Source organism: Pleurodeles waltl, chromosome 8 (genome assembly GCF_031143425.1).
Source record: "Pleurodeles waltl isolate 20211129_DDA chromosome 8, aPleWal1.hap1.20221129, whole genome shotgun sequence".
NCBI lineage: Eukaryota > Metazoa > Chordata > Amphibia > Caudata > Salamandridae > Pleurodeles > Pleurodeles waltl.
In genome coordinates, this window is record NC_090447.1 from 163,217,703 (window position 1) to 163,232,324 (window position 14,622).

Genomic DNA, 14,622 nt, shown 5'->3' on the forward strand with positions numbered 1-14,622 from the left:
TTTACTTCCATTATCTTTCCAGCACTTGGCAAAGGACACAGGGTTATTGTTGAAAGCAATCTAAATACTACATATGATTATTAATTGCAGAACCTGCAATCTCAGCATCTGCTGGCTCGTAACATGGTCTAGCAGAGGCAAGGCACAGCAGGAGCCGTTTGACAGCAGCACAGTAATTAAACCTTCCTTCTGATGCCTGCGGTGGGAAGTGTGTGCATAGAGCGCACCCGCCCACAGACCCAGTTGAAAACTAATTACAGCTCAAAGCCGTGGTGAGGGCATTGTTCCTACGTACCCGTCCAATCACCCACGACTTTCAGGTGGACTCCGAACGTTGCGTTGTTGTCTGTAGGGCACTGCAAGGAAAATCAGGTACAAATCTATTAACAGAATTGCATTCTATAGTCACAACTGAAAGTGTTAAAGAAAAATCTGCAATACCAACATTAAGAGGATTAAATAATGTGCTTTGTATTCGCCAAAGTTAGACAGAATAAATAAAAAATAAAACTTCTGCAGCGGTGGGCATTTTGATAAACCACGTGGCAGATAACGAAGGAATAAATATTTCCTGAACAGAGATTGGCTCATTCGGAACTCTTGGAAAGAAAGCTGCATTTTATATTATTATTAACTTTTGCAAAGCTGATATGCTCTAAACACTGTCACCGGGACTTATTTATTTATTTTTATTTTCTTGAAACTTATGTTATGTGATTAACCCACAGAACGATCCCATAAGCATATATTTATTATTCATTATTTTTAAGAATCCATGGCAAACTTAAAAGCGTGTAAAAATCCTCAAATTAAAATTCTAAATGAATCACTTTTACACCATCTTCGAGAAACATGGACGGGAGATCTCAATCTGGTTCTGAGGTTTGGATGAGTTAGGATTGTGCACCACCAAGGTCTCAGCGACCTTGAGGCAATTTTCTTATGTGGTGGAGATAGCGGCACAGCCTGCTCAAGTACAGTGTGTCTTTGTTGCAGCATCACAACATAGTTCAGTGCATCATGACTATGCAGCATTACAGCCTTTTGCACAACTTCACAATGTCACAGTGACTCTTTCTACTTGGGCAAATTCAGGAGTGGCAGCAGCACCACCCACTCAAGCACAACTTCACAATGTTGCCGCTGTTCTTGACTAGAAGCACTTGTCAGGCTCCGTTGGTGCGTTCGGATCCCTGCAGTATGTAGTTAACTGCTCTCTGTCTTTATTGTTAGAAGGGCACTCACACTCAAGAGTCATCTGCTTGTGGATCACCCTGGACAATCACACCTACCTAGGATGCTCTTTCCCTCTCTCAGCAGGCAAGTTGGTTTCCTTGAGCTTCAGGACAGGTGTGAGAGTATAAGTTTTCAAACATGCTTATTAATGATTTTAGTATATTAATTCCATAATGAATTAGCGTGTAAAATGGGGGGCTTTTGAAAGTGGCCGCCACAGTTCATTGCTGTTCCTAACTGAGTAAAATTCTAACTAAATGTTGTGGTTATTTTCCATAATTCAATGCTTATATAAAAGTGTACTTGATGACTTAATAGATCTGTCCACAGCTACCTCTAGTGGGTTGCTGCATTATGTCTTACAAGGTCATGGTTAACTAAATTCTTAAATAAGTTAAATGTTCTATTGTTTGAGAATGTTACTAATATGTGGTTTCTTCCTCGAGGATGGTAGTGAACGTAGCAAGTGAGAAAGTTTCTTCCTGAGAAGAGAAGTTTAGACGAGATGGAACAATGGAGCTACAAACGAGACAGAAGAGAAAAAGTTACTGTTGAGAACATATCCTGGATAATGCAATGACGTTGTATTGCAGGCTATCAATTAGAATTTTAATTGGTTGAAACGTAACCACCCCATGAATTGACCAATCATAAGCTTTTTGATGATTAGTATAACAACCTTTTAAGAGATTCCAAGAGGGTGACTTTGTGATAGAGACCTGAGAATTGCATATCTGAGTTCCTTTTGATGGTTCGAGTCATATTAGCAGTGTGGGTTTGGCTGATGTTAGGCCAGATTCTTCTGAAGACATACCTGATGGTGTCCCCTTGCTGAAGTAGACTGCTAGTTGTTATCATTGGGGTAAAGTACGCAATTTGTTTGTTATATGTGTCTCTTTTGCTTTGCAGGTACCAGCTGCAACTTATAATTTGATTGCTGCATATTAATGATGTTTTTTATAATAACCTGAGTTAGAAAGATTTTTCCTAAATTTGTGTTTCTAAATTGTTTTACATGAAGCCCAACATGTTGATGCTAGTTAGTGGTTAGTGAGGGTATTAATACTGAATGCTCAAGATTTATATTGACGCTCTTTGAATGTTGTACTAATGCATACATTGCCATTATTACCGATTTTGGTGTTGCTTATTAGTGTTATTGCTTTGGAGATTATTTGTTTGACTGTTTGATTAAACTCAGCTATATTAGACGTTCTAATCCACCATTATTAATTCTATATGCTTACCATTTGTATTTAAGAGTTATTTTTGTGACATTAGCGTTGTTAATCTAGGGAAATAAATTATATAATTCTACTTAATAAACTGGTGTGGTCATTGTTTGAGGTTCAAGATGACTGATTATATTGATTATTGTTGATGCTTGTACTCCTCATTGATGACATCCCCTCAATTCTATGTCGCTTCGATCCATTGACCTCTCGCGCAGAATCCACTATTCAGTTTAAATAATAGCTAGGATTTTGTGGCACTGCAGCGGTTTTTGGTAGCAGATTACAGTTATGTCATTGTTTGATGATGTCATAATGAGGTTAATGTAAGATTTTCTTATTTTCTGAAATTAAAGTTTGTTGGTTTGTTTTTTTCCCGAAGATGTTATACGGATTTAACAAGATGAGTTGCTAATTGCCTTAAGTGATTTTCCCCGGTTCTTGAAGACCCTCTAGGTTGAAGGGTATGTTTCTAGCGGTGTTTGGTTGAATTGAGTGAAGTGATTTGCGCTTGCACAGCTTGAGCTAATTTGCAGATGATTGAGGTGGGTATGAGTTTAGAGGAGTAGAGATACTCAAGAAGAATTTAGAAGGAGTGGGCATACTCCTATAGGTATGAGAGTAGGGAAGCGACGTTCTTCATTTGAGTGTGGCGCTTAATGCAGGAAATAATTATCCACTTGGTTGTTGATGACAGGCCTAAGGAGAGAGGTCTGGGACTCCGGAGTATATTGACAAGTGTAGTGAGACACTTGGTATATGTTGTAATTTGTCCATTTAATAGACCGATCCGGCATGATTGGTAAGTCGAGGTTGCGAGCTAATTGGTGCGATTGACACTATATTGAGACTTGGTGAGTACTAAGTGCACTAGGACGACAGTCCAAGGATCAGTTGAGAAGTGAAATTTGCAGGTCGAATTTTACTCATGATTGAGGGAACAGTGAAAAAGAATAGGCGAAAGCTGAAAGTTACTTTGGAAGGTTCTGAAGCAATTGTATTACCCTACCTGTAGAAAATGGGCAAATTTGTTTTCTTATTTTTGGTTTGAGTTTAGCTCGCAAATTAATATTGCGTTGATTTTATGTGTGGGTTGTGAAAGGAATCGGTACGATAGGCTTTGTCAGTGTCTCAGCGAGCGTTCTGAGGAGGTGTGTATGTGTGTTAGCATGACGTAAGTGGTGCCACGCTAGGATTGGTTGTTTAGTGAGAAGAGTCACGCACGGATTCGTCAATCAGTCCGACAATAGAGTAACGTGATTGGAAGGTGAGAGGGTCGAAGAGAATTGTGGAATCGTAGTCACTTTTCATGATTGGTTGTCCTTACTTTACATTTGATTTACTATTTGTGTTGCTTAGTTTAATTTAGTTCGTAAATACCTTTTGTTGAGGACATCAGGTTTAAATAAAATTCTGTTGAAAATGAAGTTTTTCAAGGCTTTGAGAAGCGCACTGAGAGGTGATGAGTATATTCCGGCACTCAAACGAGAAATTTGTCCGCCAGAAAATACTCAGACATATATTGTGTTTGAGGAGAAGGGTGCAGGAGCGTGTCTTTGGTTGAAACATTGGGTTAAGATTACAAGAAAAGAAGGTTGTTTGGCCTTTCCAGAGAATGGAACATTTAATTTGAGAATTTTGGAGAATTTGAGGTTAAAGATGCACAGTTTAAAACCTCCACCAGGCCAGCACAATACGAAGCCTTAGCGATTTGGGAGCTAGTACCTAGGCAACAACAGGCATTAAAGTTTGAAAAGTAAATGAGGAGAGTAGAAAAGATGCTAACTGAGGCTAGATGGGATGAAGAGCAGAAAAGGTGGAGAGTAGAAACACTACAGGGAATTAGATTATTTCCTGCAAGAACAGAGGAGGATGAGAATGAAACAAACGATGGAAACAAAAAGAAAAAGGGTTCAACAGAGACTAAAGAAGAAAAATTGAAAGACTTGAAACAAGTCATGTTTAATAATGATAATGAGATGGTGTGGTGAAATTAGGTAGGTTTGACCACTGACTTTGTGTTTCACCACTGTGCACATTATTTGTTCAATGTTCACCAGTTGCAGATTACATTTTGTATTCAGTTTAGCTGCCTATTGGCTTTATCATGGCATTAGACATTGCAGTTGAGACATTGCAGATGAGCTGTGTTTTTCCACATGGTAAACTGAGCTTGTGTTTTTCGTATTTTCTCTTACCGAACACGATAGCTTGATAAGAGAGCACATATTTTTTGTTTTTCTCCAGTGCAGGGAACAGGCTGGCCTTGGAAGGGGAGCCTTGAAAGGTTGGCCAATTTTCAACATTTGTCTTCGAACTCTGACCTACAGCAGCCAGCATGTTTGAATATTTACATCTGAGAGGGGAGGGCCTTTCAGAAGGCTTTTTCCATGGTTGTTTAAGATATAAAAAGGTGGCTCTGCTCAGTAGTGAGGGGAATTTCCGAGACCTCGGTCAGGATTGGATGTCAAATGCCTGGCACAGACACGTATCTCTTTCTCGCAGTTGAACAGGGGTCATCTTCTTGCTGGCATGAGAAAGATGATGAGCTTCGTAGGCCCTATGGTGATTAATTTTCACTTTATCCTTTGCTTTGCAATTATGCTATGATATAATCACATATATTTGCTGTGTACACTGCAGTTGAGAATCACTTTGATATATTTTCCTTTCATTGCTGTGACTATTATAAATGTGTGCCTTCGACCTACTAATCTCTTTTTAGGAACCTTGTGGTGAAGTAATAATAAATGTCTTCTTTGAACTAAGAAGTGCATTCCAGAGATTTTTGTCAGCTCAGTCATTAGTGAAAGCAAAACAGATGGGTGAAGATGAGATATTTCTGAGATTTTAGAGATTTATCCTCCACCAAATGTGAATCAGAGAAGCGATAGTGGATCAAATGGGAGTGGAATTAGTAATACAATTCCTACTGCACCATCCACATCAGAAGAATCAAGGGATCTCCTGAACAATGAAAGAGTTCAGATGCAGAGTAGTTTCAATGATTCATTGAACAACAGACAGCAGGCAGAAATAAATATTCCTGAGATACAGCCAGAGGCTCAGTTTATAATGACGGCTACTAATTTGGTGTTGCCTCCTGGTCAGCAAGGATTGAACATAATAGAGAGTGTTCAAATACAGATTCCACAAATGCACAGCCTGGGTGCAGGACAGATGCAGAGGGTTGGATCTTTAGCTAATCCAGATGCAATTACTGTACCTATTACGATGGGTCCGGTAACTCCATTATATGCACGATTAAACAATAGTGGAGAGAATTCTCTGAAAAATCAATTCCAAGACAAGGACAAGTTTTGAATGAGACTAATTCTTTAATAGATTTGTCTCCTGTTGAGAATTCTGGGACTATATCTTACACTAGTCAGGGACAGAAATTAATAGATCCGCAGCAATGTGCAAGTTCAGGACAAGAGCAGGATTTAGGTGCACAATCAAATGGAGTTTCTTTGAAAGGCTTGTCTGCACAAGAAATAACAAAGTGACAAATTCAAAAACATTAAAAAGAAAAGACAGAGAGGAAGAGACAATAAACATAGTGAGATTGACAATGTAAGGAAATGAACTCTTAGAAGGGCCAATGGGAATAAATAGACTTGAGTCCTATACTGAAGCTCAATTGAGATATTTGTGTAAAATAGTTACCAGGGGAGCAGAGAAAGTTCACCAACAGTTACAAGAAATAGCAGATGATTATGATATTGATTTGTCAAAAATGAAAACTTTAAAAAGAAGTTACAGATTAAACATGGAGGAAGAAGATTTTATACACATGAGATCTGCAGTGTTGAAAACAAATCTTAGAGAATTACTTGAGAGAGTACAGGTTTGGAGAGCATTAGCTAAATGGGAAGGCAGATGGGTCAAGAAAAGCGAAAGACCAAACGAAAGATAATGTGACACAGGCAGGAGATACAGTGAAAATGCTGCCAATGAGAGAAACACCTTGGCAGAATTTTGACTATCCAAGATTAAGAGAGAAGCCAATGGAGTGGTATCAGCAGACAGATAGATTTATAAAACTTGCAAAGTGTCTGTGGGAAGACCTGAATACACTTTTTGATATTGCTGTTCCAGCAGATTTGTGGATTAAATGCAAAAGGAGTGTTGATTGGCCAACGAGTGAACCGCAGAGAGATCTGAAAACAGGTGCACCATCTCCCGAAGTAATGAAAAATTACTATAAGGTCATTGAGTTTTTGAAGACAAGAGTTTCGCCGAAAAATGTTGATTGGCAACACATAGATAGAACATCACAGGAAGGAAAGGAATCGGTTCATGCATATTATGAAAGGTTGTTGAAGGCATTCAAACAATTCAGTGGTGTGGAAACAATTGAGAAAGAGAGCTTGAATCATTTGGTGTTCTGGTTTGTTGAAGGATTGAAACCAGAAATAAATCAGATTATTAAGAATCATTTAATTTCCTGGAAACCAAATGACGAAGTGTTGCAGTATGCTAAATACTGTAGTAATGAACTTGAGTTGAAGCAGAAAAAGTTGAAAGAAAAAGCGATGATGATGCAGATTAAGGCTGCACAGACAGGATTACAGGGACATTTTCAGCAGATGCCACAGGTAAATGGTTTGTTTCAGAGTCAAGGTCGAGGTAGAATGATGCTTCCGGTGGTCAATAAAAATGTGGATTGGAGTCCAGTCGTGATGCACGATGACCAACAAAGGCGAAAGGTATTACCTTGTCATATTTGCAGAGTAATTGGACATTGGAAGAGACAGTGACCTAGGATGGGAAGTCAAAATCAAAATTCCAAGAACAATGTCAATAATATGCAAAGTTTTCTGCCTTTACAGCCAGTACAGCAGGTACAAAATGCACAACAACAGGTACATCAGGTACAAATGCCACAAACACAACAAATGTAGCCACAGGTGCAAATAGTACCTGTACAGCAAATTCACATGCCGAGACAGGTTCAAATGATACAGAGCCATATGGACCAACAACAGGTAATGCTTTCGCAAGTGGTCACAAATTGAAGGAAAAACAAAAGTGTAAAACCAGCTGAACAGTTTCCTTTACACAGTGAGAATGACATAAAAGCTGAATGGCTGTTGGATAGTTCAGATGAGGAGGAGTATATGATGGCTGCATCATTAGAAGTGGATCAGAGGGGTCCTTATGTGAAGGGTGAAGTACATGGTCATGAGGTTAACTGTCTGGTCGATACAGGAGCAACTCGCTCAACAGTGAGAACTGTAGAAGTTCCAGTCATACCGATATCAGAGAAGACAGTACAGATAGTAGGAGTTTCAAATAAACATTTGATTAATACTCTTACAGAACCAGTTATTGTGAAAGTTGGAAATTTTAGATATTTCCATAGTTTTGTGGTTTGTGATTCTAGTCCAGTGTCATTATTGGGAATAGACTTGCTGTGCAAAATAAATTGTTCAATCTTGTATTCAATGAAGGGGATTGAAATTGAGAGAAACAGTGATGGAGAAGATTTGTCAGTTGTTGTCAAAAGAAGGATGGTGTCTCAAGAATTTTCTTTGATTGATCTCGATGACCCACAGATGAAAATGAGCAGGCAAATGAGGAGAACAATTTGGTAAATGTAATTAATTTCTTTCCAGTTTTTGAAATAAAAGATCTGCTGATTGATTTACAAGAAAGAGTTAAGTCAAAGGTTTGGGACTTATCTGGACATTGGTTTCATTAAAGGAATTGAAGGAGTCAAAGTAACAGTGAAAGAGAATGTACTGTTTCCGCAAACTGCACAATACCCAATGACAAATGAGGCGATTGAAGGGATAAGACCTTTGATAGAACAGTTTTTGGAGCAGGGAGTCTTGAAAGAAGTGATGAGTAGTCCATGTAATTCACCAATAATGGGTTTGAAAAAGACGAATGGAAAAATTTGTCTTGTCCAGGATTTGAGGAAAATAAATGATATTGTGGTAAAATATTGTACAATTGTGCCAAATCCAGCAGTGATAATGTTTCAGATTTCATGCGATGCAGAATGGTTCACAGTAATTGATTTGTGACAAGCTTTCTTTTCCGTGCCTCTACATGAGGACAGTAGATATCTCTTTTGTTTCAAGTTCTTGACCAGAGTCTATAGCGGGTGTAGAATTCTACAAGGGTTTTCGGAATCACCATCAATTTTCAATCAAATTTTGAAAAGGAACCTGGAGTCATTGGTAATGCCTTACCAATCGACATTGGTGCAATATATTGATGATGTGTTGATTGCGTCAAAGACAAAGGAAGGTTGTAGAGAAGATACAATTGAATTGCTGAACTTTTTAGGAGACAATAGTCCTAAGGTATCTCCTATTAACTTGCAGTATTGTCAGCAAGAGGTGAAATATTTGGGTCATTTGATTGAAAAAGGATCAAGGAGAATTTCAAGAGAAAGAGTAGCAGCAATAATGACAATGAAAATACCTAGTTCACAGAAAGAGTTGAGGATGTTTCTGGGAATGGTAAGATATTGTCTCCAGTGGACTCTAAATTTTTCAGCTATCTCTAAGCCACTGCAAAGACTGACACATAAGGATGTTTCAGATCCTATAATGATTGATGAGGAATGCATGAGAGCATTTACTGATTTGAGAGACAGTTTGTGCCAAGCTCCAGCTTTAGGTATGCCTGATTGTACAAAGCCTTTCTTGTTGTTTTGTCATGAGCATGATGGATGTACTTTGTCAGTCTTGACCCCATCACATGGTGGTGTCAATCGTCCAGTAGCATATTTTTCAGCTACTTTGGATAATGTTGCAGCAGCATTACTAGGATGCTTACGAGCAGTTGCAGCAGTTGAGCAGAGTATAGCTCAAAGTGAAAACATTGTGATGGGTTATCCTCTGAGAGTGATGGTATCTCATTCAATAGAAATTCTATTGACCAGGTCAAAAACGCAATACCTGACAAATGCAAGGTTGACACAATATGAGACAGTGATTCTTGGAGCACCAAATCTAACAATCAAAAGGTGCACAGTGCTTAACCCGGCAACATTATTACCAAATGAGGGGGAAGATCCAAACAGAATAGATGACATTGAACTGATTGGTTGAAAATGACAGAATTATGCACAAAACCAAGAGATGACATTAAAGCCTCATGGCTTAAAGGAGTAATTTCTGCTCAAGTTGCAGAAATGGTGGCTCTTACTAGAGCATGACTATTGTCAGACCAGATGAAAGTAACGATCTACACTGATAGTCAGTATGGATTTGATATTGTACATGATTTTGGGCAAATTTGGTCACATAGAGGGTTTCTAACATCATCAGGTTCACCTGTGAGAAATGGTGAAAGGATACATGATTTGCCTCAAGCTGTACAGAAACCGGAGAAAATTGCTGTGGTTAAATGTAGAGCACATCAGAGAGGACAAGATTATGTAACATTGGGAAATGCTTATGCAGACCAGGTTGCACATTTTTGTGCTCTAAATGGAATTTCATTCAAAGGAAATTCGGAATTAATGTCTGAAAATGATGAAGTGTATACAAATTTTACGATGCAAACTGTTGAGACACTAGAAGAGTTAAAGTCCATACAGAACAATGTTCCAGAAGAAGAGCGTAGGGATTGGTTAACACATCATTGCATTCAAAGAGAAGACAACATTTGGATGACAGTAGAGGGAAAAGTAGTTTTACCAAACAGTTTGCTGACACAGATGGCCAGATATTATCATGGTAAGGCACACATAGGGAGAGATGTGATGATCAGATGTTTTATACAGTTTTGGTACAATCCAAAAATTCAGGCAAGTTGCTGAACTGGTTTGCCATAGGTGTGTAGTCTGTCAGCAGATGAATGTCGGCAAAGGAGCAATTGTCAACATGGGACATATATGTATGGCAGGAGGTTCATTCAGCAGGATGCAAATGGATTTTTTTTATTGAGATGCCTACGTGCACTGGTTTCAGATATGTGTTGGTGATTGTATGTATTTTTAGTCACTGGATTGAGGCATATCCAACAAGGAGAAATGATAGCTTACAGTAGCTAAGTTACTCTTGAGAGAACTAATTCCACGTTTTGGTTTCCCGGTCTTTATAGGATCAGAAAGGGGAAGCCACTTCAATAACGAAGTGATAAAATTACTTTTCTCAGCATTAAATATTCAGCAGAAACTACATTGTAGTTATCGTCCAGAAGCTTCAGGACTTGTAGAGCAGATGAATGGAACTTTAAAGTCACAATTGGCAAAAGTATGTGCATCAACAAATTTAAAATGGCCAGATGCTTTACCACTAGTGCTAATGTCAATGAGAAGCACTCCTGATAAGAAGACTGGGATGTCTCCACACGAGATCCTAATGGGGAGAGCAATGAGATTGCCAGCAATACCTGTAAATGCACTTGTGAATGTTACAGATGACATGGTGCTAGATTACTGCAAAAGCCTAGCTGATGTGGTTTGGTCTTTTTCTCATCAGGTGGAAGCAATAGTGGTGCAACAAACGCAAGGTCAAGGCCACAGCTTGAGAGCTGGTGACTTGGTGCTCATATGGAAGCATGTGAGAAAGTGTTATCTGGAACCACAGTGGAAATGTCCTTATCAAAAGTTACTTTCAACAATGACAGCTGTGAAGTGTGCAGGTTTGCCAAACTGGGTGCATGCCAGCCACACAAGAAAAGTGAATGATCCACCAGAAAGAGAGGAAGACCTGTTGAGATTAACGACAGTTGACAACATTGGGAGCAAAGAGAAAGAAAGTGAACTGAACATCGGAAATGAGAGAGATGTGCCTACTCCTATAACAGATGAAAAAGAACAAAATGCAGAAGAAACTGAACAATCTGCAGAAGGAGTAGAAGAGTCTGTTCGTGAAGAGAGAAAAACTCGGACTGATTTTGATCGGAGGAGGGTGTCCTCGAATGAGAGTGATCATAAAGATTTGGCTGGGAGAAGATCTGCTCAGAGGCGGGTATCCTCAGAAGCAGGTGGTTTGATATACCAAACTGAATAAAGGACTGACCCCATTGGGAAAGGAATTGATGGTAGTGCCGCCCAAGTGGATTATACTCTTCCTGAACCAGGATCAGGAACTTCAGAAGAAAAAGGTACTAAGGCAAGTGAAAACTCAATCTTGAGAAAATTGTTGATGAAAAAAACATTAAAAGGAGACAATTGGCCAGAGAAAAGTTCAAAAGAGTGGAAGAATTAATGTAGTACCACCAATTCAGGAGGAAAATGAGTTGAATGCAGGAGAAAACACTAGTGGAGAAGAAGGTGAAAGCAGCAAAAGACCGACAAGAAAGAGTTGCTAGCAAGCGATATGCTGGACCAGAGTGGGTATATTTAACTACAAATAATTGGCAAGAAGAATTTGTGAGCTTTTGTTTTGACAGAGATATTGAAAAATGTTATTCTGGCACGTGAAGATTACGAGAAAAGCCTTTGGGAAAAGATGTAGCAAATTATTTGAAAGTCGTGCTTAAGAGAGACATCAATACTTACTGGAATTGACAAATGAATACCTGGACTTCGGAAGCTGCTATACTGAAATTGACAAAAAGACTGTCCTGAGTGAATGAATTTTTGAGAAAAAAAAATTAGGAGAGATTTTGATTGATTGTTTACCTAATTTTTGAAGAAATGTTTTAACATTTTTTGTTTTTTGTTTTTTTAGATTATGATGAATATGAGAAACTTTCATAACCAAAACAGTAGAATTAGTTGTTGTAAAGTTCTAAGTATTGAATTGGCGATAGCGAGTGTGTTAATATGTTTATTGTTGTTTATAGGGGTGACTGTTTACGAGACGAATGGAGCCAACCATACTACAAAGATTGATCATTCTTTGGACAAAACTGTTACATCACTAACAAAAGATAAGTTTAGAATAGATGTTAAATACGTACATGAAGTGGGGGTGTGGCCAAGAAGCATGGCCGGCGGGACGCATTCCTAGTGAGCTCCCGTCATTGACAACATCCTGCAGGGATCCTAGGGCACCCGAGGCTGTGGGGGCCCCCCTCCTGCCAGGGTAGACTGCCCGGAGGGCCTGGGCTTTGTTGGCTCCCGTTCTGGGACCTCGTGGAGCCGGCCCCGCAGAGGTGTTCGTGTGCCTCTGCTGGGCCACGTGAGAGGCGGCAGCAGGGGCTCGGAGCTCGCATATGGTGATGGGCGCTGCCTGGCGGGCACGGTAATTCGGTGGGCCCGTGTGGAGAGGCGGCCCCCGACTTGCAGGAAGGTCGTTTTGTGTGCCGCGAGATGAGCGGCTGTATCTGCCGGGGCCCCGGAAGACGGCTCGAGGCCTAAGTGTTGGTGGAGGCAGCGAGAGAGGCTGCCGCCTGGGTTGCGCAGCTTGCCTGCTGGGCCTGCTGCCGGGTGCGACCTGGGGGGGCGGGCAGCTTCTCCAGCCCTGCTGCCCCCGGAGGACTTGTGGACTGTGTGGCCTCTGGCTTGAGGGGACGGTCGCCCGAGACTGGAGGTGAGCGGCGGGATCCTGTGGGGTAGCCGGGGCGGCAGGCTGGCACCCGGGGGCATACTCTGGGGCCTACAGGACAACTATGACTGGTTGGCGTGCACAGAAGCGAGGGTGTAAGGCGGTGGCCTCTGGACCCCTCAAAAAATAAAATAAAAGAGCTTTTTCTCCCCTCATTCCTTTTCTCTCCTTTTCTTTTTTCTCTCGCTGCCTTTCTGCATTTTTTAACTGGTTTGGCATCTCTGCTGTTGGAGAGGTCTGAGGCCCTTGATCTGGCCCCTTGGTGAGATAGTGGTGCCTAAAGGTGCGGAGAACAGCGGACACTGTCTCTGTGGTACTTCGTGGTTGAGACCTTGTTGGAGGCCATCTGCTACATTTGGATCTGAATCCTAGCCCGGGTTAGGGCGTGGGGCGGAATGGGGTGCCATAAGAGGACGAATGCATCACAGTGAAACACCATGGAACAGTATACTACCCCGGTGCCTCTTCCGCAGTGCGTGGCCAGAACGGAGGTGAGTGGAGACGATATGAGGACACCACTGAACCCTGAGGAGCTTTCACACACTGAGCTCCTTGCGGCCATCCGGGGCTCTAGGGTGGCACTGGAGAGTAAGATAGAGACTGTGGCGGTGGAGGTCAATCTGCTACGGGCGGACCTCCGGAAGGTATCCAACAAGGTTAAGGTGGCGGAGGGTTCCATTGTGGAGCTACAAACAGAGGTGGGGGCACTGCGGAAACAAATGGTGCAGGTCACCTCTGTGGTTGGATGGCTGGAGGCGAGGTTGGAGGATGCGGAGTGAAGGTCCTGGCGGAACAATGTCAGGTTACTGGGTTTCCCGGAGTGCACAGGGGGGTCTGCTACTGAATCCTTTGTTGAGAACTAGATCAGAGATATGCTGCAGCCAACAGGGCTATCTAGGGTTTTTGTGGTAGTTGACGTGCATAGGGCCCTTGTTGCACCTCCTAGGCCTGGTGCGCCGCCTAGAGCTATTATTGCCCGCCTGCTGAACTATAAGGATCGGACTGTGTGTTACGTGCCGCACATGAGCCGGATTAGGGAATATACGAGAACTGTAAGATATTTATCTACCCTGATTACACAAAAAAGATACAGAGTTCTCATAAGGGATTCATGGAGGTCAAGGCGAAACTCCGAGCCATGAGCATTAGATCCATGCTCCTGTATCCGGCACGCTTAAAGGTCCTGTCAGGTGGGAGATCACAATTTTTCGATCATCCGGAGGAGGTATGGCGATGGTTGGAGATGTGGGACAAGGTGGTCCCAGGGAGGACAGAGGGACCTGGTGGCGTCACTCATCAGGCATCTGGAGTGGATAGCTTGGACTGGAGGTCACGTGATGCTGGTGGACGAGGGGACTGGAGGGTCTGCCGTGGACTCTCATCACAAAGTGGAGATACAGCAGGATGGAACAATGGCGATTGTGGCTGCTGATCTGCTCGGGGGTACAGCCCTGGAGCGGGGGCTGGGTGGGTGTGGGTGGGGATCCTGCGGTGGCCTGACTGTGATCCTCATGACCCGGGGTGCCAGTGTGCCTCCTCTCTCTCTCCTCTATGCAGGGTTGGTGAAAACGGAGAGGGTATTTTTCTGGTGGAGATCTGCGGTGCTGATGGTCTCAGTCCTGAAGGGGTCTTATAAACGGACTGAACTATACTGGTCTTTATGGGTGCCGCTAACATTTAGGGAACCCAGG

At 41.6% G+C, this 14,622-nt stretch overlaps 1 protein-coding gene across 2 annotated transcripts in view; it reads right to left on the minus strand.

Moving 5' to 3' along the window:
* NOX4 (NADPH oxidase 4) overlaps window positions 1–14,622 on the minus strand; it is a 759,149-nt gene that overhangs the window by 284,465 nt on the left and 460,062 nt on the right. For both annotated transcript variants that reach the window (XM_069204008.1, XM_069204009.1), the window contains one exon: window positions 296–356. In XM_069204008.1, the coding sequence (XP_069060109.1) occupies window positions 296–356 (61 nt within the window). The remainder of the gene's footprint in view (window positions 1–295; window positions 357–14,622) is intronic.